The 21,963-nt window shown below is 47.3% G+C and overlaps 2 protein-coding genes, 1 long non-coding RNA gene and 1 pseudogene across 3 annotated transcripts in view; 2 read left to right on the top strand and 2 right to left on the bottom strand.

The window, feature by feature from the left end:
* UTP6 (UTP6 small subunit processome component) overlaps positions 1-5,711 on the top strand; it is a 33,604-nt gene extending 27,893 nt beyond the window's left edge. Inside the window, exons 18-19 of the mRNA XM_075561365.1 lie at positions 1,904-1,976; positions 3,096-5,711. Of these exons, the coding sequence (XP_075417480.1) occupies positions 1,904-1,976; positions 3,096-3,253 (231 nt within the window). The 3' untranslated portion in view covers positions 3,254-5,711. The remainder of the gene's footprint in view (positions 1-1,903; positions 1,977-3,095) is intronic.
* Positions 5,712-5,737: 26 nt separating this feature from the next.
* On the bottom strand, positions 5,738-13,358 carry LOC142459631 (uncharacterized). The gene is made up of 2 exons (XR_012786477.1): positions 12,904-13,358; positions 5,738-9,187 (listed from the first exon to the last, which is right to left on the bottom strand). It is a non-coding gene; the product is annotated as an uncharacterized LOC142459631 (long non-coding RNA).
* Positions 10,495-10,595, bottom strand: LOC142460429 (U6 spliceosomal RNA; annotated as a pseudogene).
* Positions 13,359-13,507: 149 nt separating the features above from the next.
* Positions 13,508-20,817, top strand: COPRS (coordinator of PRMT5 and differentiation stimulator). Its single transcript, XM_075561364.1, has 4 exons — positions 13,508-13,662; positions 15,969-16,038; positions 19,620-19,841; positions 20,409-20,817. Exons 1-4 carry the CDS (start codon positions 13,564-13,566, stop codon positions 20,576-20,578), a joined length of 561 nt encoding a protein of 186 aa, XP_075417479.1. The 5' UTR covers positions 13,508-13,563; the 3' UTR covers positions 20,579-20,817.
* The last annotated feature ends 1,146 nt before the right edge of the window (positions 20,818-21,963 follow it).

Here is a 21,963-nt window from a genome sequence, read left to right as displayed (position 1 = left end):
CAAAGACAAGAACATACGCGTGCAGCCAATCCAAGCTGTCCCTGTTGACAGGCTTCCTCTGCTGCCAGGCTGCATTAAGTGCCACTTCCCTGCCTCAGTACTGCTTGCCGCTTCCATTGGGTTTTGAGGCAGAGAGCAGACCCTCAGCAACTTCTTCACAAAATGAAATTTGTGCATAGGGCAGACTCATCCTGGGGTTGCCTCTAAAAAATCATACAGGACAGTCCATGTGTATTTCTGATTCCATCACAGGAACACAACTAATCCTATTTTATGGTGTGTTTCCGTTCAGGATAGTCACTGTATTAATGGTTGTATTAATCCTAAACCATAGCTTAATAAAAACATTTCCATAAAAAAAAGCATTTCCATGGTATATTGGCTGTTTATTGAAAACAGCCTTTTGCTTTTATGGCTCTTTTTTTCTTTTGCTTTATTTTCTGTTTTTCCTTTTCCATTATAGAGATAAATTTCTAGAGATAGGACTTCATTTTTTATTTAAATTACTTTATTGGGGCGCTTATAACCTTTTTTTATTCAACTCATCACAATCCACACATCCTTCCACTCTGTCAAGCACATTTGTACATTTGTTGCCATCATCATTCTCAAAGCATTTTCTCTCTACTTGAGCCCTTGATGTCAGCTCCTCATTGTTTCCCCACCCCCATGCGCCCCTCCTCTGGAACCCTTGATAGTTTATAATTTTTTTCCTCCATGTCTTCCTTTGACCACTCCCTCCCTTCACCCACTTTTCTGCTGTCCATCCCCTTGGAGGGGCTAATACGTAGATCATTGTGATTGGTTCCTCCTTTCTCCCCCCACCTTCCCCTTTATTTTCTTTACTTAAATCCTGCTCATTCATCCAGGCTTTCAAACATGTTACCTGTGAAGCTGTGCTTGGGTTAGAGACAACCCCTCCCCCAAAGAATGGATGGTTTTCTGGATGGCACCTATGGCTGTATGTTGCGGAGCTGATTTTGAATCTTAACAACTGTATGTGACAGAGTGGAACTGCTCCATAGGCTCTCCTGGGCTGTAATCTTTGGGAGCACATCTCCAAATCTCTTCGCCCTCAGCCACTGGTGGGTAAGTTTCTAGAACTGCCAACCTTTGGGTAGCAGCGAGACCTTAACCGCCGTGCTGCCAGGGCTCCTTATAGGGGACCATAGGAAGGTGCTTACATCAGTTTGGCATGCACTGCACGTTGGTGAGTAGTAGATCCAGTTGTGGCTTTTCTCCGGAGAAGAGTCAGGCTTCGTTCACCTGAACTGCCCCAGCCCGATGAACATAACAAAGGTTGTTTGTGAAGTACCACTGAGTTGGTTGACCCACAGAGGTAGTGTGTACAGTAGAATGAAGCACTGCCCAGTCTTGGACCTCGTCCGATTGTTCTTAGGTGTGGGCCCCTGGTTGCAGCACGCTGTCAGTCTGTCTCATGGAGGTCCTTGCTCTCTTTGTGCTGCTCTTGTACTTCACTGCGCATGTTCTTCTCCAGGGGTGGTCTCTCCTGACAACATGTCCAAAGTGTATGAAGTCTTGCCTTCAGGGGCTCTAAGGGACATTCTGGATCTGTTGGTTCTTTGGGCAGTGCATGGACTCTCAGTATTCTTTGTCATCACTATCATCAAATGTATTGGCTCTTCACTGGTCATCCTTATTCATAGTCTAACTTTCACACACCTATGGGGAGATTGAGAACATCAGGCACACCTTTGTCCTTGCCTTTCAACATCTTCCAGAGGTACTATGTAGCAGATTTACTCATTGTTTGATCTACTGCAGCTTCCACGAGCATGGATTGTGTTTATGTAACAAATAGTAAGTGTGTAATTATGTTGAAATGACTGTGAGATGTCATAAACTAAGCTTTTGAGACAGGACTGTCTGTTATTTCTACTAGGAGTCCTCTAAGATGGTGAATTTAAGAGAATATTATGAGCGAGCTGTACGAGAGTTTGGATCGACAGATTCTGGTAAGTAGCCCTCAGTTATGGACACCTGCGTCTGTCTGGGTATGCTGTCTGCTCTGTCCGTATGGCTGTAGAACCTTACACCGCAACCGTTCACGAGCCATGAGCCCCTGCGAGAACTAGACTACCTGTCCTGCTTGCTTGGTGTAAAAGAATAGTGCACAAGCCTCGGGATTAGAGAAAGATTTGTTTGGCTTAGTTCTCTAAAGTTGATATTTGGAAAGGAATATGTTATACTTTATTTTGTTTACCTGCAAATAACCCTCATTTTATTCATGCTTTATAAAACCATTTTACTGACATAAAATTCACACATATAAATCACTTGCTCAAATACATCAAAAAGAATTGTGCAATTACTGGATTTTGGGCCTCTACTCAAGTCCTTCCTAAACACAAGAACACTTGGTTCTAATAATCTGGTATTCTATGATGCTCACCTTCCTGACATGATCCCTGAAGACAAATGGGTGCATAAGCAAAGGTGGTGAAAAAAGGCGATGGTGCTGGTGGCTCCGTGGTTAAGTGTCTGGCTGTGAACACATTGCAGTAGTTTAGAAGGTCTACCTCTGGACGTGGTTGACAAGCCAACAAACACAGAAACAGTGTTGCCTCGTCTCCAGTCTCACAGTCAGAAAGAAATACCAGCTTCTCCATGGTTCCACTGATCTCTTCCTGATGGGATGAATGAAGGGACGTTGCTGTTTTTTGCTACCCCACAGAAACTATTAGCAAGTTTTAAAATTAGAGTGAATTCCTGGGTGTTCGTTTTACCTTGCAAGAAACTCATCCAAATTCTCCCTTAAAAAAATACAATATTTTTTATTTCAAGAAATATCAAGCTGTCATGATAGAGCAAAAGCCCTTGTATCTAAAATTTGCTTTGCTAGACCTTACTGTGCAGAGCCTAGGTGCTAAGGTATTGTGTCATAAGGGCTCTAGGGGAATAACAGCTAGACATTAGATTTCCTTGATGTTTCTAGTTGAATTAATATTAAAGTAATTTGCCGGAAACACAGGGAATAATAAAAATAATTTAAAAAGTAATTTGCCTTTGCCTAATAAAACTCTGCTAGTTGTCTAAATGTATGTGTACACTGATTTTTTTCATCCCTTTTCAAGATCTTTGGCTGGATTACATCAAGGAGGAGCTGCACCACCCTCTCGGTAGACCGGAGAACTGCGGACAGATCTATTGGCGAGCCTTGAAGATGCTGCAGGGAGAGGCGGCCGAGAAGTTCGTCACTAAACATGCCATGCATCAGGCTGGCCAGCTGTGAAAAGGACGAACTCAGCGAACTTTCTGAAAAGCATTGTAAGCCCTCTGGGCAGATTTTCGGTTTGTAATTTGCTTTGAGACGGCTGAAAGACAGCCGCCTGATTTTGAGACATGCTTTAATTTTCTGATATATTGCTCTGTAATTCCAGAAAGAACTATTGTTTCATAGCAAAAAAGCTACTTGTTGAGGTTGGACCTGTTTTAAGTCTTACATGTTTTCCAAAACATTTGGAAAACACAGTAACTTGAGTTTAACTTAATTTATTTCCTCTCCTGGCCTCAGGTCAGTTAAAATGGAAGAGAAAGTAAAGTTCTATTTACTTTCTCTGGGACCTAGTATGTACCTGTACAAAATATGGGAGAAAGACAACAGTGTGGAGAAGAAAATAAACACGTCCTACGTATAGCATTGGACTTAAACTCAGCAGTTTGATATCCTTAATCAGCATGGCCCTTACTCATTCATCCAAGCATGAACGAATGCCCAGTGTCAGGAAGGAAAGAAAATCTTTGGGGATGGAAAGTACAGGGGACGGAGGCACAGAAGTGGCTGCCCAAGAAGAGCTGAAGCAGTAGAGGAGGAGGTGCTGGGTGCTGAAGAAAAGCTGTCCTTTAAGAAGGTTATTATAACATTCTGAAAGTGTCTTCTATTTCTGGGAGCAGCCAGCCAAGTGATTTTTTGGGAGCAGGCGGGGTCGGTCCTAGAACAGAGAAGAGCAGAGGTAGGGTATAAATTAGAGCATCCCAGAAAGGCTTCAGAGATACAGAAGAGTGGCTTGGAGGAGAGAGGGTATGTTCTGGATTGGGGGAGGCAATTGTTAGAATTTTGTATTTGTTATTGTCATTGTGAGAACCACTCAGTGTAATTTTATATTACCATCTACCAATACAGGCATGAGTCACTTACCTCATGGGGGTAACGTCTGACTGTGTGTGTGTCTGGGCTAATGCACTGAGGAAGTGCCATCTAGCTGCCTCTTCTGGCTACACGGTGAGGAGATTCCATCTGTATAACAGCTCAGGATGGTCCCTTTGGCGTCAGACATGCCTTCACCTTCCACGGTGACACCAACTGCCCTTCCCACGGCACTCTACTGCTGGGCTTGCCATATGCTGCATTGGCCCACTGACCTACAGATGTTCGAGATTTTAAATGTCAGGATCAGAGAACATCCAGGGTATAGATCTTCAGTTCTTTTAGTTTCTAGCACAGCATCTAAGCCATGCCAGCATGCACGCCGTTTTCTGGTCCTCAGTTTCTCAGCCACATGGCCCATTGGCCTTTGTGCCAAGTGGGACAATTGTTACCAAACACTTTTTAGCACTGATAATGCCCCAAAGGTACCCCGCTCTGGAAGCCAGTCTCCTGTTCTTCTGAGATGACTCACTGTATCCAGTGGAGGGGCCAAACTGACCAGTCCCCTCAGGAGAGTGCTCCACACCGTATTTACATGCTTCCACCCGGTCATTTGGTGGGAGCTACAAAGACTCAGGCTAGAAGAGCCATGCCAAGTCTTTTCACTGCAACCCAGGCACCCAGGTTTCCGAGTGCCCTCTAGCAGTGGAAGACCGATCTTCTCTGCCCCAGGACCTAGTCCCCTTGGTTTGCCTGTGTGGTCTGGGCTAGAGTGCCCAGATACCATTTGCCCACACCATCTCCTTTCTGAGCTGGTTCTCACTGGTAAGCTGGCTTTCCCACAAGTGCCTTAGCGAAGGCGCTGCAGCCAGTAGTACCCACCGGAGCGTCCTGGGCAGGCACCAAGCTGCAGCTTTACCCCCTGCGATACATCTTGAACATGACGTGACAGATACCCTTATTGTTCTTTTTCCTTGTCATGAAACATCAAAACATTTTTAACCTCCTGTGGTTGGACCTTGTCCTTCCTAACTTCTTTTTTCTTAATTTTAAAAATCATTTTATTGGGGCTCATATAACTCTTATCACAATCCAAACATAGATCCATGGTAACTTATAAACACTGTTGTTGAAGATATTTATAAATCTTTGTTCAGATCCCTGATTATTTCTTCAGGAGATTAATAGGTGACAGTGAAATATAGGGTGAAATGGCAGAACTATTTAAAATAATTTTGATATGTACAAGCATTGTCTAAGCATGCCATTATCTTACTAGTGCACTGGGTATTAAGGTTTTTTAATTTTAACTATTTTAATAGGTAAAAAGGGACCTTGTTTTGATGTGCAAATCTTTTAGTGGATTTAATGATTTTGTTTTTTCTTGTTTCTTTTTTCATGTTCTTTGACAATATTTTGAATTATTCTTTCTTACTGATTTATAGGAAGAATTCTTTATAAAGGAATATAAATATTTTGTTGCAAATAAACTACTACAACTTTTTTTTTTTAATCATTGGGGGCTAGTCCAGCTCGTCACAATCCATTCATTCATTGCGTCAGCACATTTGTACATTTGTTGCCATCACCATTCTCAAAACATTTTCTACTTGAGCCCTTGGTATCAGCTCCCCTTCCTTCCCCGCCCCCTTATGAACCCTTGATAATTTACAAATTATTATTTTGTCATGTCTTACACAGACCAATGTCTCCCTTCACCCGCTTTTCTGTTGTCCGTCCCCCAGGGAGGGGGTTATATGTAGATCATTATGATTTGTTACCCCTTTCTCCCATACTTCTCTTTCCCCTCCTGGTAGCTCTACTCCCATTATTGTCCTGAGGGCTTTATCTGTCCTGGGTTACCTGTGTTTCCAGCTCTGATCTTTACCTGGGTACATCCTCTGGTCTAGCCGATTTATAAGGTAGAATTGGGATCATGATGGTAGGGGTGGGGGTGGGGGGAGCATTAAAGAACTAGAGGAATGTGTTTCGTTGTTATGCTGCACCCTGACTCTCCTCCCCGTGACCCTTCTGTAAGGGAATGTCCAATATCCTGCAGATGGGCTTTGGGTCTCCATTCCGCACTCCCCCTCAGTCACAATGATACGAATTTTGTTCCTTGATACCTGATACCAGATCCCATCAACACCTGGTGACCATACAGGTTGGTGTGCTTCCATGTGAGCTTTGTTGCTTCTCAGCTAGATGGCCGCTTGTTAATCTTTAAGCTTTTAAAACCCCAGACACTATATCTTTTGATAGCTGGGCACCATTAGCTTTCTTCACCACTTTTGCTTATGTACCCACTTTGTCTTCAATGATTACGTCGGGAAGGTGAGCATCATGGAATGCCAGTTTAATAGAACAAAGTGTTCTTGCATTGAGGGAGTACTTGAGTAGAGGCCCAACGTCCATCTGCTACCTTAATACTAAACCTGTAAATATATGCCCACAGATCTATTTCCCTACTGTCATATATTTACATATGTATGTGCCTGTATTTAGACCTCTATAAATGCCCCTTGCCTACTATTTCTTTCCTCTATTTCCCTTTACTCTTGTCCCACTATTATGTTCAGCCTTCATTTAGGTTTCAGTGATTCCTCTCGGTTACACTGCCCTTGATCAAGCCCCACCAGACCTCTTATACCCTCCTTGCAATCAATTTTGGATCACTTGTTGCTCCCTTGTCCCTTGGCTTGTTAACACCCACTTCCTTTCCCTGCCTCCCCATCTCCCATGTCCCCCTGGAATCCTCAGTCCTGTTGTTTTCTCCTCCAGATGGTTTAACCCACCTATCTTATCTAGGTGGACCTGCAGAGATGATAATATGCACAAAATAAGACAGAGCAAAACAAAGCAACAAAAGAAAAAAAAAAACAATGACAAAAAAGAGAAAAGCCTGTAAATAGTTCAAGGTCTGTTTGTTGGCCTTTAGGAGTGTTTTCCAGTCAAGTCTGATGGGGGTGCCACACCCTTGCCCCAGAGTCTATTTTTGGTCTTCCCTGGGGACTTCATGCTCTGGTCCCCTTGATGTTTTGTCGCACACAGTGTTCACCTCAGTGTGGCAGGGTCAGATAGGACACAAATTCCACAATGTCTCCAGTGTTGTCCCCCGTAGCGCTACGGGTCAGTGAGGGACATTGTGTCTCGTATTGGGGCCGCCCCTATGGTCCTGTGCTTCGGCTGCTCTGAGCAGGAATATCGCCTGCAGGACTTGGTGGGTAGGATGTGCTCCACTCTCTTCCTCTCTCATTTGCTCCTGTGTGCTCTGATCAGGCATGTCCCTCTCCCTGATCTCTAGCTTCAGTGCTGTCCTCTGAAGTGCATTCTGCGGGGAGCTGGGGCTGTCACGTAGCTGGGATTGGGGCCGGCACTTATTACAACCTAAAAAAAAATTTTTTTTGACAGAGCTTTTCCTTTTTTGAGATTTCTGTTGTGTATAGAATACTTTGAAGGCCCCTTTCTCTTGCTGAGCCAACTAATTCCCTCCGCTCCCAAATTGTTCAATAATTTGTGGCCTCGATGGTTCTGTTGATATGTGATAATACCTTGATAATGTATTAAATTTCTATGAATAGTAGAGTTTAACTGGGGAATTTTTATTTGGAGCTTTTCTACTATAAGTTTGTTCCAGCAGTTTTCTGTTTTCTCTTTTCCCTGTAGTCCTGGGAAGTTTAACATTCTAAATCCTCTCCATGGCGTTTTTCTTTGAGGAGAGAGGTACTATCAAATGAAAGGGAGCCACGGGTTGCAGTTGGTTGGCTAGTTCTGGCTAGGCTGTGAGGAGGTTCAACTTACACATGATCCGCAGCACCGCAGGTTATGAAATGCTAGTTCATGTCCAGTTGTGAAGGGAGAGCGGGGTTCCCAGCCATGTGTGGCAATTACAATGAAAATTCATGGAAACCCTCCGCTTCTCGGTCACATTGACCACACTCCAGCTGCTAGACAGCCTTACGGCTATTGCCGTTGTTAGGTCCCATCACGTCAGTACAACAGAGAGAGTTCCTGCCCGGCCCTGTACCATCATCCAAATTGTTTTGAGCCTATTGTTGCAGCCACTGTGTCAATACATCTTACAGAGAATCTTTAAGCTGAGGGACCCTCTGCTTTACCAGGCATGATGCCATTTTTCCCCAGGGCCGTCTCACCTGAAAATATCCAAAGTACATGAGATAAAGTCTTGCCATGTCATTTTTAAAAAGCACTGTGGCTGCATTTCTCCCAAGATAGATTTGCTTGTTCTGGCAATTCATGGGGTAGCCAGGATACCTCGCCAGCAACCTACTTCAAAGGCACTCCTCCTTTTCAGTACTCATTGCTCAGCTTGCAGAGGCTTATGAAGCAACTGGAAATACCAGGGGTCCTCAAAGTGTCGCCTTCGCTCGTTAACACAAGAGGTCTTTTACATTAAATCTGTCCAATTGAATACATCTGATTTCTTGGCTGCTGCCTCCCTGGATGTTGATTGTGGAACCAAGTAAGGAGAATTCTTTGACAACTTCATTCTTTTCTCCATTGATCATGCTGTATATTCGTGTAGTTGTGGGAATTTTTTCCCCCAATGAGTTGCTTTCATTCCAGATGGTACAAAATTCTGGGCCTCAAAAAGACTGAAGAGCAACTCTGGCAGGGTTCTGGGCTGGGTTCACTGTGACCTCACAGCTAAGATAGACATGACTGAGTGAAAAACTAAACATTGTATGATTTTTCTTCTTTTTTACAAAAGTTTATTCTTAAATGTACAGCAGGCTCCAAGACAACACTTCATTCTAACTCTTAGGTGGCAACAAATGCTATAGCAGGGAATCCAGAGGTCTACCCAGGAATGGAATCAAGGGCCATCACTGCCTCAGTCACCAAGACAGCTGACTTTCTGCCAGATTCCTTAATTCCACCTGTGGCAGAGAGACCCTTCCCCGTGGCCTTTGCTTTTGAGTTTCTCTTGTTCTTTGTTTATGCTTGAAAGCCTTCTCTTCCTCGTCCATCTCCTTGGTCTGCTTCCTGGGTGGTTTCAGGGGCCTCTTCTTGCCACCTTCGCGGCCCATCATGGTGCCTGCTACCCCTTCCCCAGACCTGCCACCGAAAAGCCAAGAGTTTGTTTTATATTGACATATAACCCACATTGAAGGCAACAGTTTTTGATATTTATCAGCAAATATCTCAAGTCCTTGCCTTCAGCAAGCAAGCATGGATCATTTGCAGATCACAGATTGATAACGAGCCTTCTTTCAATCCTGTCTACATATGATTATGGGGTTATTTGCTCAGAAGACAGATTAGATAAGGGCGGGGTGAAAGAACACAACCCTGACATGTGGTTTTGAACCACACAACACCCCCTAGTGCTCTTTGTTGGTCTGTGTACAGGTTTCCCAAGAGCACAACTTAAGGCCAAAAAACCACCCCCAAACACTGCCCTCGAGTCGATGCTGACTCATTGTGACCCCGTAGGACAGGGTAGAACTGCCTCTTTGGGATTCCGAGACACTAATTCTTTTTCAGAGTAGCAAGCCTCTTTTCTCCCCAGGAGCGTCTGGTTTAGCAGTTCAATTTGTAACCACTATGAACTAGGGCTCGTGTACAACTAAGTGTTCTAGAATTCCCATTCTTCGCAATATTGTCCATAATTTATTATGATCCACAGTCTAAAAGCTTTCTATAGTTAACAGGACATGGATAAACATCTTTCTGATACTCTCAGCCAAGATCCATCTTACATCAGCAATGATCTCATGTTCCATGCCTTCTGAATCCTACTTAAATTTCTGGTGGTCCCCTGTTGATGTACTATTGTTACCATTTCTGAATTATATTTAGTATTGTTTTACATGAGTGAGCTACTAATGATACTTTTTGATGATTTCTGCACTATTTTTAATCACCGGGTTTTTTTTTGAATGGGCACAGATAAGGATTTCTTCCAGTACACCCTGTAGCTAGCTTCTAAATTTCTTGGCAAAGTGCTGAATTGGTTTGTTAAAATAAATTCTTGGAGGCTTCTTTTTGGCCACTGCCTTCAGTGGAGCTTGGACTTCCATCTTTAATACCACTGGTTATTGATCATATACTACCTCTCGAAATAGTATGCTGACTTCCATCTTATTTTTAAAAATTTTTTTTGTAATCTAAGTGAGTTTTTATGAAGGATGGGAGAAGGTTCCGATTTTACAGTCTCCAAAGAGTACGTGCCATTTTAGGGAAGCATGCCAAACCGTGCATAAGCCGCACTGGGGCTCACCACTGGGCACGCGGGCAACCACGTGGGACTGCGCCCAGGGAGCCCGCGGCACCAGGATGCGCAGGGACAAAAAGAGCGTGGGCCTCCTACTGCCACTTACCTCTGACCAGGAACAGGGTAAAAGGAGCCCATCTTATTTTTTTAAAATATGCAGCACCTCACAAATTTGTTGTCAGCCTTGTGCAGGGGCCATACTAATCTCTGTATCGTTCTAGCTTTAGGATATGTGCTGCTGAAGAGGACACTTCTTCCATCTTCTGATGCTTCCTGCATCATTTAAGATTGTGCCCGTAGGATCCTTCAGCATTGCAACATGAGGCTTGAATTTTTCCTTCAGTTCTTTTCACCTTGAGAAGTGCTGACATGTTCTTCCTTTTGGGTTCTAACTCCAGGTCTTTGCACATTTGATTATAGTACTTTGTCTTCTCGAGTTGCCCATTCTGCTCTGTATTTTCTCCTTTTTTCCAGGCACTTTAAGTTCCAGTGCAAGTTTCAAAGTCACTTCCTACATCCAGTTTGGTGCCCCTCCCGATCCTGTCTTTTTAATCACTTTTTGTTTTCTTCATGCATTGTCTTTGGTGTTATCCCACAACTCATCATTTAGTCATGAGTGTCAAAGACACATCTATTCTTGAGGAGGTCTCTCTTCAGGTGGGGTACATTTAGGTTGCACTTTGGCCTTTGGACTTGTTTTAATTTTTTTGAGTCTCAACTTTAGCTTGCAAAGGAGCAATTGCTATTTTGCAATCAACCCTTGGATCTGTTTTGGTAGATGATACTGATCTCCATCTCTTTCCACGGAAGCAGTCCATTTGATTCCTGTGTATTGTTTGACAAGGCCTACATGTATAGTCATTTTTTATGTTGTTGAAAAGGTATTTACAATGAACGAGTCGTTGGTCTTGCAAAATTCTATCCTGCGCTCTCTAGCTTAATTTCTTAAAAAAATTTTTTTGTGTTATTTTTTAGCCACTGTCTTTCCCTCCAGCTTAATTTCATTTTGACAGCATCCAGTTTTTCTGTATTCGTGGTTGGTACATTCTGTGCTCTGATGACCAATGGGTGTTTTCAACCATGTTTTGTTTCTTATTTTGAGTCGTGCTGCAACAGCAAATGAAGGTCCCCAAAGCAAAAGTTCATCAATGTCATTAAGGTCTACCCTTCTGGGTACTTCCAACCTGAGGGCTTGTCTTCCAGCCGTGGATCAGACAACGGTCAGCTGCTTTTCATAAGGTTTCCACTGGCCAGTGTTCAGAAGTAGATGACCAGATCCCTTTTCCTAGTTGTAGGCTGGGAGCTCTGGAGAAACCGGTGCTCCGTGGTGACCCTGCTGGTATTTCAATTACCGGTGCCATAGCGTCAACCATCACAGCAACATGCAAGCCTCCGCAGTAAGACAGATGAGTGGTGAGCCCTGGGTAGTGGCTACCAGTCTGGATAGCGCAGATGCTAGAACATTTATCTCCACCACTGAGAAGATTCTGTTGGGCATTCTTCACCTAGAGCCAGTCAGACTTGGGGAAACTGGCATCATGGGTCAGCAGCGCACGCACCATTGGGCATGTAACTTTTTCCCTGAAGGGAAGTCTACATAGGGAAAGGAAAGCAATATTGAACAGTATGCCTCAATTGTTGTGTAAAACTGTTTCTTCAAGCACCTTATTTATAAACAAGGCAGTTTACAGAAACCCCTGCCTCCAGTCTGTGTCTGACTCCCAGTGGCCATCTTTGGCTGAATAGTGCTCCACAGGGTTTCCACAGCTAAATCTGTGAGGAGCTGGTGGATGTGAACCCCAGACTTGCGGTGAGCAGCACAGGGCTTAATCCACTGCATCTCCAGGACTCCATGTTTTTGAGGGAGGTAAGGAACAGTCTAACTTAAGGCCCCCAAAGGTTGTCATAAAGTCGCTCCGTAAGCAAGGAGTCCCAGATTCCCCGTGGTAGAAGGTGAACTGCTGGGGGAAAGGCTAGTTTTAGGGCACCTGGAAGACAGGCGTTCTGCCTGGCGAAGAGTTCCACTCTCGGAAACCCACAGGGCAGTTCTACCCTACCCTATAGAGTCGCTATGAGTCAGAATTGACTTAATGGCAGAGTTTAGATCTTTTTTTTTTTTTTAGACTGGGGCTTAACCCCAGCTCAGCCTCTGCTTGTTCTGAGTTGGCTTCTCATAAAGTACCGGGCTTTCACCACTTAAAAGATTTAAGACTTACTAGAGGCTGCTCTGAACCCAAGCTCCTCCGTGTTTGCCCCAAGCCCACCCTATAAAGTTCTGCCTCAAAGCTCACGCTGTAAAAAGTTCTGCACAAACTGGAAAGAAAGTGCCTTTGTCAGAAACCAGCGAACCAAGGACAGACAGTGGAGCTTTTATGACGCCCGCTCCATCAAGAAGCCCGCAGCCTGTATTTTCCACCCCCGCGGGGCCAAGGCCATTCCTCATTTCTTTAGTGTTTAAGGGCACGAGTCCCTGAGCTCCCGCGGATGCATGCTGTAGCCTCAAGCCTCAGCCTGTCTGCACCCAAGCGAGAAATAAATTTTGCAGTTTACAACCCACCTGGCTGGTGCCGGAATCGGTTCTTCACTTGGCCTCACAAAGGGCAGCAGGGCTCAGACTGCTACCACAGCACCCACATTTAAATGGTTCCTATGTCTCAGCCAGCGCCCAGTAGGAGATGTTTCGGTCGGCTTGGTTTCTAATGGATTAATTTTCGAGACTCATTAATTCAAGATGGGGCGTCAGTTGGCTGCTGACCTGCCTCGTTCCTTTGTGGGTCAATTTTAGCCTGAAATCGTCGGCGCCCCCCTGAATTCTAGAGAAACCCGTGAAGGGATGAAGAGGGTGCCGCTGCACGGAAAGTGTTGCTTGCTGGGCGGGCTACCTACTCCTGAGCCGTTTAATGCGCGAGCAGAAGCCCGAGGGTTGAGACCGGAGCCTTCCAGACGGAGTCTCCCAGCCCCAGGATCTGGATTGGCGGGAGCGAGAGCATTCAGGTCCCCCGTTTGTCTCCCGTTCCGAGTCCGGGAGCTGGCGATTTCCCGCCGCGCCCCGCCCCTCGCCCCGCCCCCGGCGTCCTCGTGACCCCCGGGTCCCGCCCCCTCGGCCGGCAGCGCCGCGCGTGATTGGCCCTGCGCTTCGTCCTCTCGGACCGGCAGCCCGGCCGGGGCGTCACGTGGCCGCGCCGCGTCCAGGGCGCCGAGCCGCGGGCCGCCTGGCATGGACCCTCAGGCCGCCCGGGCCCAGGCGCTGGGGGCGGCCGAGCCGCGTCGGGGTCCACCGCTGCCGAGCGCGCGGGAGGCGGCCCCCGGCCCAGGGGTGAGCGCGCGGCGGGGCCGGCCACCACCTGCAGCTGGGGCGGGAAGTTGGGGGCGCGCCGGCGGGCGGCGGGGGCCGCGGGGGCGGGGAAGCGCCGCAGGCCCGCTCGCTCGGGCCGCCCGAGCACGCGGAGCGCCGTTTGGGGCGCGCTCCAGCTGGAAACGGCCGCGCCGAGGGGCTGCGGGCGGCCGAGCAGGACGTGCGCGGGGCTGGGTGGGCGCGGAGGGCAGGCCACGGGGGTGATGCCCACGACTGGGAGCGCTGGAAACCGGCCGCGGTGGGAGGCTCGGGCGGGGGTCCAGGTGAGGGCATCCAGGGGAGGCATTTCCTTTTCTGGCCATCGGTGGGGTTGCTCCTCGCCTTTTATACTTGCTGAAACCCAAAAGCCCCATTTGGCGCAGCATTTCCAGAAACTTGTTTTTATTTGTGCACCAGTCAGCCGCCTGCATTTTCAACGACCTCTCTTACCGTGGCTGCCTACCCTGTGGGTGGTCTGTTATTCCCGATAAGGCCGCTGAGCTCCTTGGAAGATGGGAGGGAGCCTTGTGTTGAGTGGCGTTCATTCTGCCCTAAGGTAGTTCTTGGCATGTAGGTAATTGACAGTCAAGTATTAATTGAGTGAATGAATGGATTGCCTGTTAAGGACCACAGAAGGCACTTAACCAAACTAGGAAAAACGCAGTCATAAAGAAAATTAACGGGGAGGCAGGGTGGGGATGTGCAGATTTGGATGAGACTCATTTTAGCTGGGTATAACCAGACGGGGCAGCCCTTTGTGGAAAGTGAGAAGGTGGTGGTGACCCCTGCAAAGACAAGTGCAGGGCAAACGGGAGCTTGGGTGCCAGAGAGGACAGAAGAGGCTCCACAGGTTGATCGGGATTAGGCTGTGCACCGTAATTAATATTTCGTGGAGGGCTGTTAAAGGTATTTGAACCGAGAGGTCAACTCAAAGCCTGCGCAAGATGGGGGTGTGAGGGCGAAGACTGTAGGAAGCTCTTGCTGTAGTCTAGGTGAGAGATGGCCAAGACAGGGCACCACATGAGGGGTGTGCGGATTTTTAAACCAGCAGAGCTTGATCTGGCATGGTAATGCTCTGCAGGTCTAGGTCTCCAGCAGGTGCCAAGTGCAGTTTAGACAAAGTGGACCTCCATCAAGAAACGTGACTTTTTGCTACCTGCCAATTGTTTCGGTAAATGGAATCTGGTCATAAGCCCCCTGCTTTGGGAGCTTCTCATGAAATGGCACCACTTAGTTTTTAGAGAAAGAAACCCAGGCTCCGTGGTTAAGGCCATGTGGCTAGTTCACCGGTCACTCTTGAAATCAGCCTCCTCCTGTAGGCCTGGGAGCTTTTCTTTGTCCATCTAGAGCAGTGGTTCTCAACCTGTGGGTTGCGACCCCTTTGAGGGGTCGAATGACCCTTTCACAGGAGTTGCCCGATTCGTAACAGTAGCAAAATTGCAGTTATGAAGTAGCAATGAAAATAATGTTATATTCTCACGTACACTTAAAAAAATTAATTTTATGGTTGGGGGGTCACCACAACAGGAGGAACTGTGTGAAAGTGTCGTGGCATGAGGAAGGTTGAGAACCTCTGTCATAGAGAAAGGAGGTTTGGAGGTCAGACAATTTTAGGCACTTTTACCCACAAAGAGATGCATCTGGTTGAGGACAAGGTTAGAACTTTTTCCATCCATTGAGGAAGAACCATAGCCCTGCCCTTCTCTCCCACACCTCCAATCACTCAGGAGACCTAGAACACACTAGCCATCTGATCAGAGAATTCAGTGGATTTGTTAACTCGATGTAAAGTTGTTATCCAAGTAATCCAGAGGGTCAGAAGTGAGCTTGCAGGTAGCAACTTCAGGAAGCAGCCTAGAGGGAGAGAACAAAAGGGTGAGGATGGAGTGGTGGACATTTAAAAACACCTGGCAGAGCAGACTGCAGTTTCCGGGGAGGAGGCCTTTCCGCCACGAGTTCTAGGGCCTCTAATCTTGGAAGCGCAACCCTGAGGGTCTGGAGCCCAGACAACTGAGGACAGCCCAGCCATGGGTTCTGGGAAGGTTTGCAAACTGCTGTCGGAAGGCACTACTGCTGCCAGGGGTGAGGAATTGCTGGGTTAATAGTCCAACGGACTAGCAAGGAGCAAGTCTCTTTTCAGCCCAGCCTGGCCGGGTCTAACAGAAAAATGGGGTGCAGAGCCCAGGGCCCAGAACCCCAAAGCAGATTATTCAGAGTGTAGCGCTGGAGGTGAGGTGCATTCCGGACACCCACATCCCCAGGTAATGTATTGCTGCTTCCTCCTGCAGGTTGGCTTGGCCACATCTGAGCCCTCGCGTCAGACGGAGAGCGAGACTAAGAAGGTCATGGACCGACTAGGCAAGTAGATGTCAAGGGACTGGGGTGGAGGCTGGAAGACGCGAGGAAATGATGCGAAGGGAATCTGATGCTGCTTCATTTTTTAGAAAGTTTTTAATTGTGAGTTTGGTGGAGGTTTAACCCTCTGTTTCTTATTTTCCCCTCTTTCTGGCCTGTTGCCTTCCCTTGGCTGCCACCTTGCCACCTCTGCTGACTGTCCCAACAGTGCCCTTGTTTGGGGGTCCTGGGCTTTTCTTAGGCCCAGGTGCATCGCTTCCGTTGAGAGCATCAGCCTGGGACAGTGAGGACAGTACCTGGGGAGTTTGACAGAAGTGTTTTAAATTGCAGCCCTAAGTTAGATGGTCTTGGCCTGAGGAGTCACTTAGCCTTTCTTCATTTTCAAATGGGGCCACAAGACCTACCTCCGAGGGCTGCTCGGTGAGAGAACCTGGCACCATGCTGCCCAGGACAAGATCTGGTGGCAACTCAGGCTGTTTAAAAGGAAAGGAAATGAACGTGTAGCGGCAATAGCCGATTTCAAGTACTCAGTAGATGCGGCCAGCGCGACCTTATTAGACAGCACAGGGTATGGAATATTTCCTTCGTTGCAGAATGATCTAGGTAAAGTACCAGACATAGAATAGGTATCATTGCAGCACCTATCCATGCTCTGAGATCTCACTGTGCCGGGAGCAGTGTTGATTCCTCTCTCCCTCCCTCCCTCCCTCCCTCCCTCAACTGTCTGACCACCCTACCCCACCATCACAACATCCTTATCCGTCTCTGTTGTACAGATGAGGAAAACATGGCACAGATACTTAATAAGCTTTAGCTCCGCCACATCACGCATGTATGTAGCAGCACTGGGATTTGAACTCAGGCAGTCCCCCGATGTCCGTCACGGTTACTTCATTGCTTAAGAAGCGGTTGCTATGGCAGTGTTGACAGCCTGACCTGCTCTGAGGGCAGGTCTTCCATCATCCTAGCATTGTGTACTTGGTGGTCCATCATCAGCCTTGCCCAAACCGCCTTCCATCCTTTTTGAGAGCTGTTGAAAATGTACCTTCCAGCTGTGTGCCCGCCATTGTCCCCTGGTCCCAGTGCTTTTTGAGAATGAAGGGAGGGCCAGAAGAGCAGACATTCAACTTGAGCTCGTGCTGTGAAAACATGTCATTGGTTAGAGGCCCTTTGCCTCCGTGACATGAAGACACAGACTGTGCCTGGCTCCTGGCCATGAATTACTAAACTTGGCATACCGCAGCCTGTTTTAAGGCAAAACATGGTCAACACACTAAAAAGAAACATTCTTTGATGGCTACTGGGGGTAGGAGGGCCAGGCTAGAGGGTAGACAGCATTAACGTGTGTGAAGGGGGAGGCAATATACAGTAAGGGGGGGGGGTTGGCAAAAAACGATGGAGACATGGAAGACACTGGGAGCCATGCAAGAGTCAAAAGCAGTGGAGGGAAAGATATATATGCAATCCTGCAATCATGGTGTTCTATGAGTGGATGCATGGATAGACTCAGGCTGAACATGTGTGGGAGGGTGTGTCAGTCTGAGTAGACTAGAGAAACAAATTCAAGGAGACTCAGATGTGTATAAGAAAGAGGTTCATATATAAGAGCAATTGAATATTGAGAAAACAGCCCAGTCCAGATCAAGTCCATAAGTCCAATATGAGCCCATATGTACAATACTAATGTATAAAGTCCTTCAGACTCACAAAACACATGCAATGGCATCGAATTCAGGAAGATCACAGGCCAGTGGCTGGGAAATCTTGTGGATCCAGTGGCATTGTAAGCATCTCAGCACTGCAGGGGTCTCTTTTATATGCTCAGGGCACTAGTGTAGTTCCATGTGTCTTGTCAGTTGCAATGTCTCCCAGGGAGTCCGCAGAGAGTATCTCCTGTCTCCAAGGAGGAATACCAGAGTTACCAGAATCTTCAGAAGGCCATGCCCACACAGATGTCTCATTGGCTATGACCTGATTGACAGACTAGACTCCACCCCTTCACTCTTAATCCTCTCTATTTGACAAATGATTATGTAACTGTCGCAGAGGGAAAGAATATATCCATGGAGATATTTGTATATATACACACACATATGTATCTGGCAGGAAATTGTTTATCCTTTGTTGCAAATATATTAATATGGCGGAGCATACATGGGACAGTTATACAGACTTCTTAGACATACCCAAGCACCTGGAGGGAATGAGTCACTGGGCTGGGGGATCATAGTCTTAGGGGACACCAAAGTCATTTGGCACAACATAATTCTCAAAGATAATCCTATTTTGGTGAGTAGTACCTGGGTCTTTAAAAGATAGTGAGTGTTCATCTGCGGTGCAAATACTGGTCTCTCCCCATCTGGAGGAAAGGAGAGTTGAAAATGAAAGGCACATGCCAATCATCCAGTGGACTAAAGAACCATGCAAACATCAGTCTTCACAGTCCGAGACCAGACGAACTAGATGGCGCCTGACTACCACTACCAACTACTCTGAAAGGCGTCGTATTGGAAGATCCTGGAGAGAGTGGGAGAAAATGGGGAACAAAACACATGAAAGAGATCAAGTTTATTGGTTGGATGGAGGCTGGGGAACCCCCGAGACGGTGGCTCTTGGTCACCCTCAGATCTGAAACGGAACTTGCCCTGGTGCCTCAAATTCTAGCCAAACAATAGTCAGGTCTAGAAGGGGAATCGTAACACTGGTGAGGTATGCACAGCTGAGCAGAGGCAACTGCTTAAGACCAACGGGGCAGCACTGACCCCAGAACGAGGTTTGGAGGGTGAGGGAGGGGGGAGCAGGCGGTGGGCTAGGTGCAGGGGCATTGAGGGGATTGCAGCGAGGTGAAACACATTGTTGAATGTAAAACTGGTGATCTGTAAACCTTCACTCGATTCACAATACAAAGTTGAAAAATGAAGTGATTGATCCAACTCCTGAAAATGCAAGTAGAACATTTGAATACTCAGGTGGTTAGAAACTTTGTACATTTATTTTTCTCCTGGTTAAGTGTGCACATTTTTTTCCAGAATGCATTGCAAAGTTGGGTTGAGCGCCCTTTTTTTTATGCCCTGCCCTTGCCCCTCCTCCCTCACTGGGAGTTCCTGGTGGCGCACATGGTTAAGTACCAGACCAGTGCTTCCCAAAAGGGGCGATGCCAACCCCTGTGGGGTGCTGGAAAGATCCGGGGGATTGCAGAAGCAGATAACTCATATTTTATCCTGGATCATGGGCTAACGGACAAAAGTCTTTAATTGCCAAGGGATCCCTGAGTAAAGTCCCCTCCCTGAAAAGAGGGCAGTAGATAAGCCAAAAAGTTTAGGCACCTGTGCACTAGCTGAAAGGTTGGTTCAAACCAATGCAGAGGCAGCTCAAAAGATAGGCCTAACCATGGGCTACAATTGGTCCCAGCCTTGGCAGCCCTGCTCTGTGCACACAGGGGCGGCCAGGAGCTGGACTCCACTGGATGGCGTCTCCCAGCGCTGGGCCTCCACCCCATCAGTGACGGCTGCCCAGCGCCCTCCACAGGCCCGGTTGGCACTCGAGCTTGCCGGGTGTTTTCCGACCTTACTTTGATTCCTTAGCCACAGGAGCACAGAACATCCCCATGGATGGCCCTTCCCACGACGAGTGTGCCCCCTCTGAGGAGGAAGGCTTTGCTCCGGACGATGAGGATTCTGACGGGGAACCCAATGCTTGGGAGCTGCCAGACGGGGGTTCCAGTCGCCTGCCCAAGGAACCGACGGCAGACCTCTTTAATGAGGACTGGGACTTGGAGCTGAAAGCAGATCAAGGGAATCCCTATGGTAGGTGTGGGGGTCCTGGCCGGGGCTTCCCGGACTGTGGAGGTGGGACCCCCATAACTGGGACCTCAGCCAGAAACGCGTGTGTGCTCCAAGTCTGCACCTTATCTGGTGGGTCTCTTCCTGTTGACCCAAATAATCTGCAGACTCTGCATTCAGCTCTAAACTCACCTCGGTTCACTTTGTTTTCACATAAAAGCAATGTGACTCGCTCCCGAAATAAAGGAAGGTTAGAAAGCCATTGACCCTCCATATCAACCATAGCTTGTACACCGTCCCTGTGGTGGCGAGTTGAGCCGGTACAGACAGAAGTGTCCTGTCACCCATCCACTTCCTCTGCACCGGGACGAGCCCTTGCTTGAGAAGCATCAGCCTGGCTTGTTTTGGGATGAGTGCATTGGCAGTGTTTCAGGGAAGACCCAAGTGTGTGCACGCACACGTGCTCCTGCGCATGCACATGCGTGTGTTCGAGAGAAGAATTGAGTGTGTGGTCCTTGGACATACCTGCTTTGGGCTGACCACTTCCACCAGGTCTCCTCCCTTTAATCTGCCTTTTAAAACTGTCCGCAGATGCTGACGACATCCAGGTGAGCATTTCTCAAGAGATCAAACCTTGGGTGTGCTGTGCCCCACAAGGAGACATGGTTTATGACCCCAGCTGGCACCACCCCCCTCCGCTGATACCCCACTATTCCAAGATGGTCTTTGAAACGGGACAGTTCGATGATGCTGAAGACTGAGTTCTGCCGTTCTGCCTCATGGGTGGGGTGGGACCACCCCACCAGGATCTCCGTTGTGTCGTCTGGGGGAGAGCTGCGTGTCTGGGAAAAGATCCTGAAGGATTTGGGAGTCTGGGTTCCTAGACTGGCGTTACGTAAGCTTTCCCCCATGCTCTCGTTGTTATTCCCGTGGGCTCGGAGTGTGTGTTTGTGTCTGCGTCTAGCAGAGTTGTGCTCTTTATAAATAAAAGTAAGGGGAAAAAGTCATGGTTCTTTGTCTGCTTTTCCTCTTCTTCTTAATTAGATGCTTCTGATTGAGGCTTGCTTCCTTTCAAGCCCTGGATTACATTGCAAGGGTTGAAGTACTTGGAGACTTAAAACTCCTCAGTGAAAGGGAGCGAGCTGTTCGTTTGGCCCCGAGGCCTTGGCACTGTTGACCCGGCGTTGAAACGCAAGAGACCTTGGTAGCTCTGTGGCCAACTCCATCCCTGTCGATGGAGAAAGCCGAGCATTTACTAGCTTACCATGGGACCATCTGTCGGCTGGAGAATTCAGCGGGAACTTAATTAATCCAGTAATTGTATAAACCGTATGAGGTATAAAAGCATTGAAAACTGCTTTCCATTCACTGTTTCAATCCTTCCTATTGCACAGAACCATGGTCTTACTGACTCCCGGTTTCTTAGGTAGGGGGCTGTCCGACCTTGGCCTGTTAACCACAAGGTCAGCAGTTTTCAACTGCCGGATGCTCCAGAGTCTTGGGAACCCTTGGGCAGTTCTACCCTGGGTTGGGATGGCCTCAGTGGCAGCGAGTTTGTGTTTGGGGGATTTTGCTAGTGCTGTGGTGATCCATCCTGAATATGTATCATATAACTGTCCCATAGGTTCTTGTTTTAAACATTTTGTTGAAAATGCACACACAGCAAACAGCCAATGTAACAGTCCACGTGTCCCATCCAGTGTCCAGATGCGTTCTCCACGCGGGCTCCCGTCTCATCCTCCTTTCCCCGCGTGTTTCTTCCTCACTCATGGGGACTCGCTGCCGCTCAAGCTCATAACTGGAGTTGCTGCTGCCAATTTGGTCCCATAGGGTTTTGCAAAACATAATGCTCGAGGCAGACTTTTTGTTTTACTCATTTCCTAAAATTAATTTTTTAAAAACATCAGAATATTTTGGACTAGAGTTGTTCTTTTTTTTTACCTAGTATTTCTGTGTAGTACGATCACAGTCTCTTATTTTTATGATTCTTTTTTGTTTTGTTTTTTAATCATTTTATTTGGGGCTCCTACAGCTCTTATCACAATCCATCCATCCATCCATTGTGTCAAGCACATTTGTACATTTGTTGCCATCATCATTCTCAAAACATTTGATTTTTACTCCAGGCCTTGGTATCAGCTCCTCG

The sequence above is a fragment of the Tenrec ecaudatus genome, chromosome 10 (genome assembly GCF_050624435.1).
Source record: "Tenrec ecaudatus isolate mTenEca1 chromosome 10, mTenEca1.hap1, whole genome shotgun sequence".
Lineage (NCBI taxonomy): Eukaryota > Metazoa > Chordata > Mammalia > Afrosoricida > Tenrecidae > Tenrec > Tenrec ecaudatus.
Note: the sequence above shows the minus strand (reverse complement) of the source record. Positions and strands in the feature narration are given on the sequence as shown.

Excerpts from the sequence above, each read along its gene's own strand:
- COPRS (XM_075561364.1), top strand. The coding sequence starts at position 13,564 with ATGGACCCTCAGGCCGCCCGGGCCCAGGCGCTGGGGGCGGCCGAGCCG. Across the intron at positions 16,039-19,619 it reads GAAGGTCATGGACCGACTAG|CCACAGGAGCACAGAACATC; the intron begins GCAAGTAGATGT and ends TTGATTCCTTAG. Across the intron at positions 19,842-20,408 it reads AGATCAAGGGAATCCCTATG|ATGCTGACGACATCCAGGTG; the intron begins GTAGGTGTGGGG and ends AACTGTCCGCAG.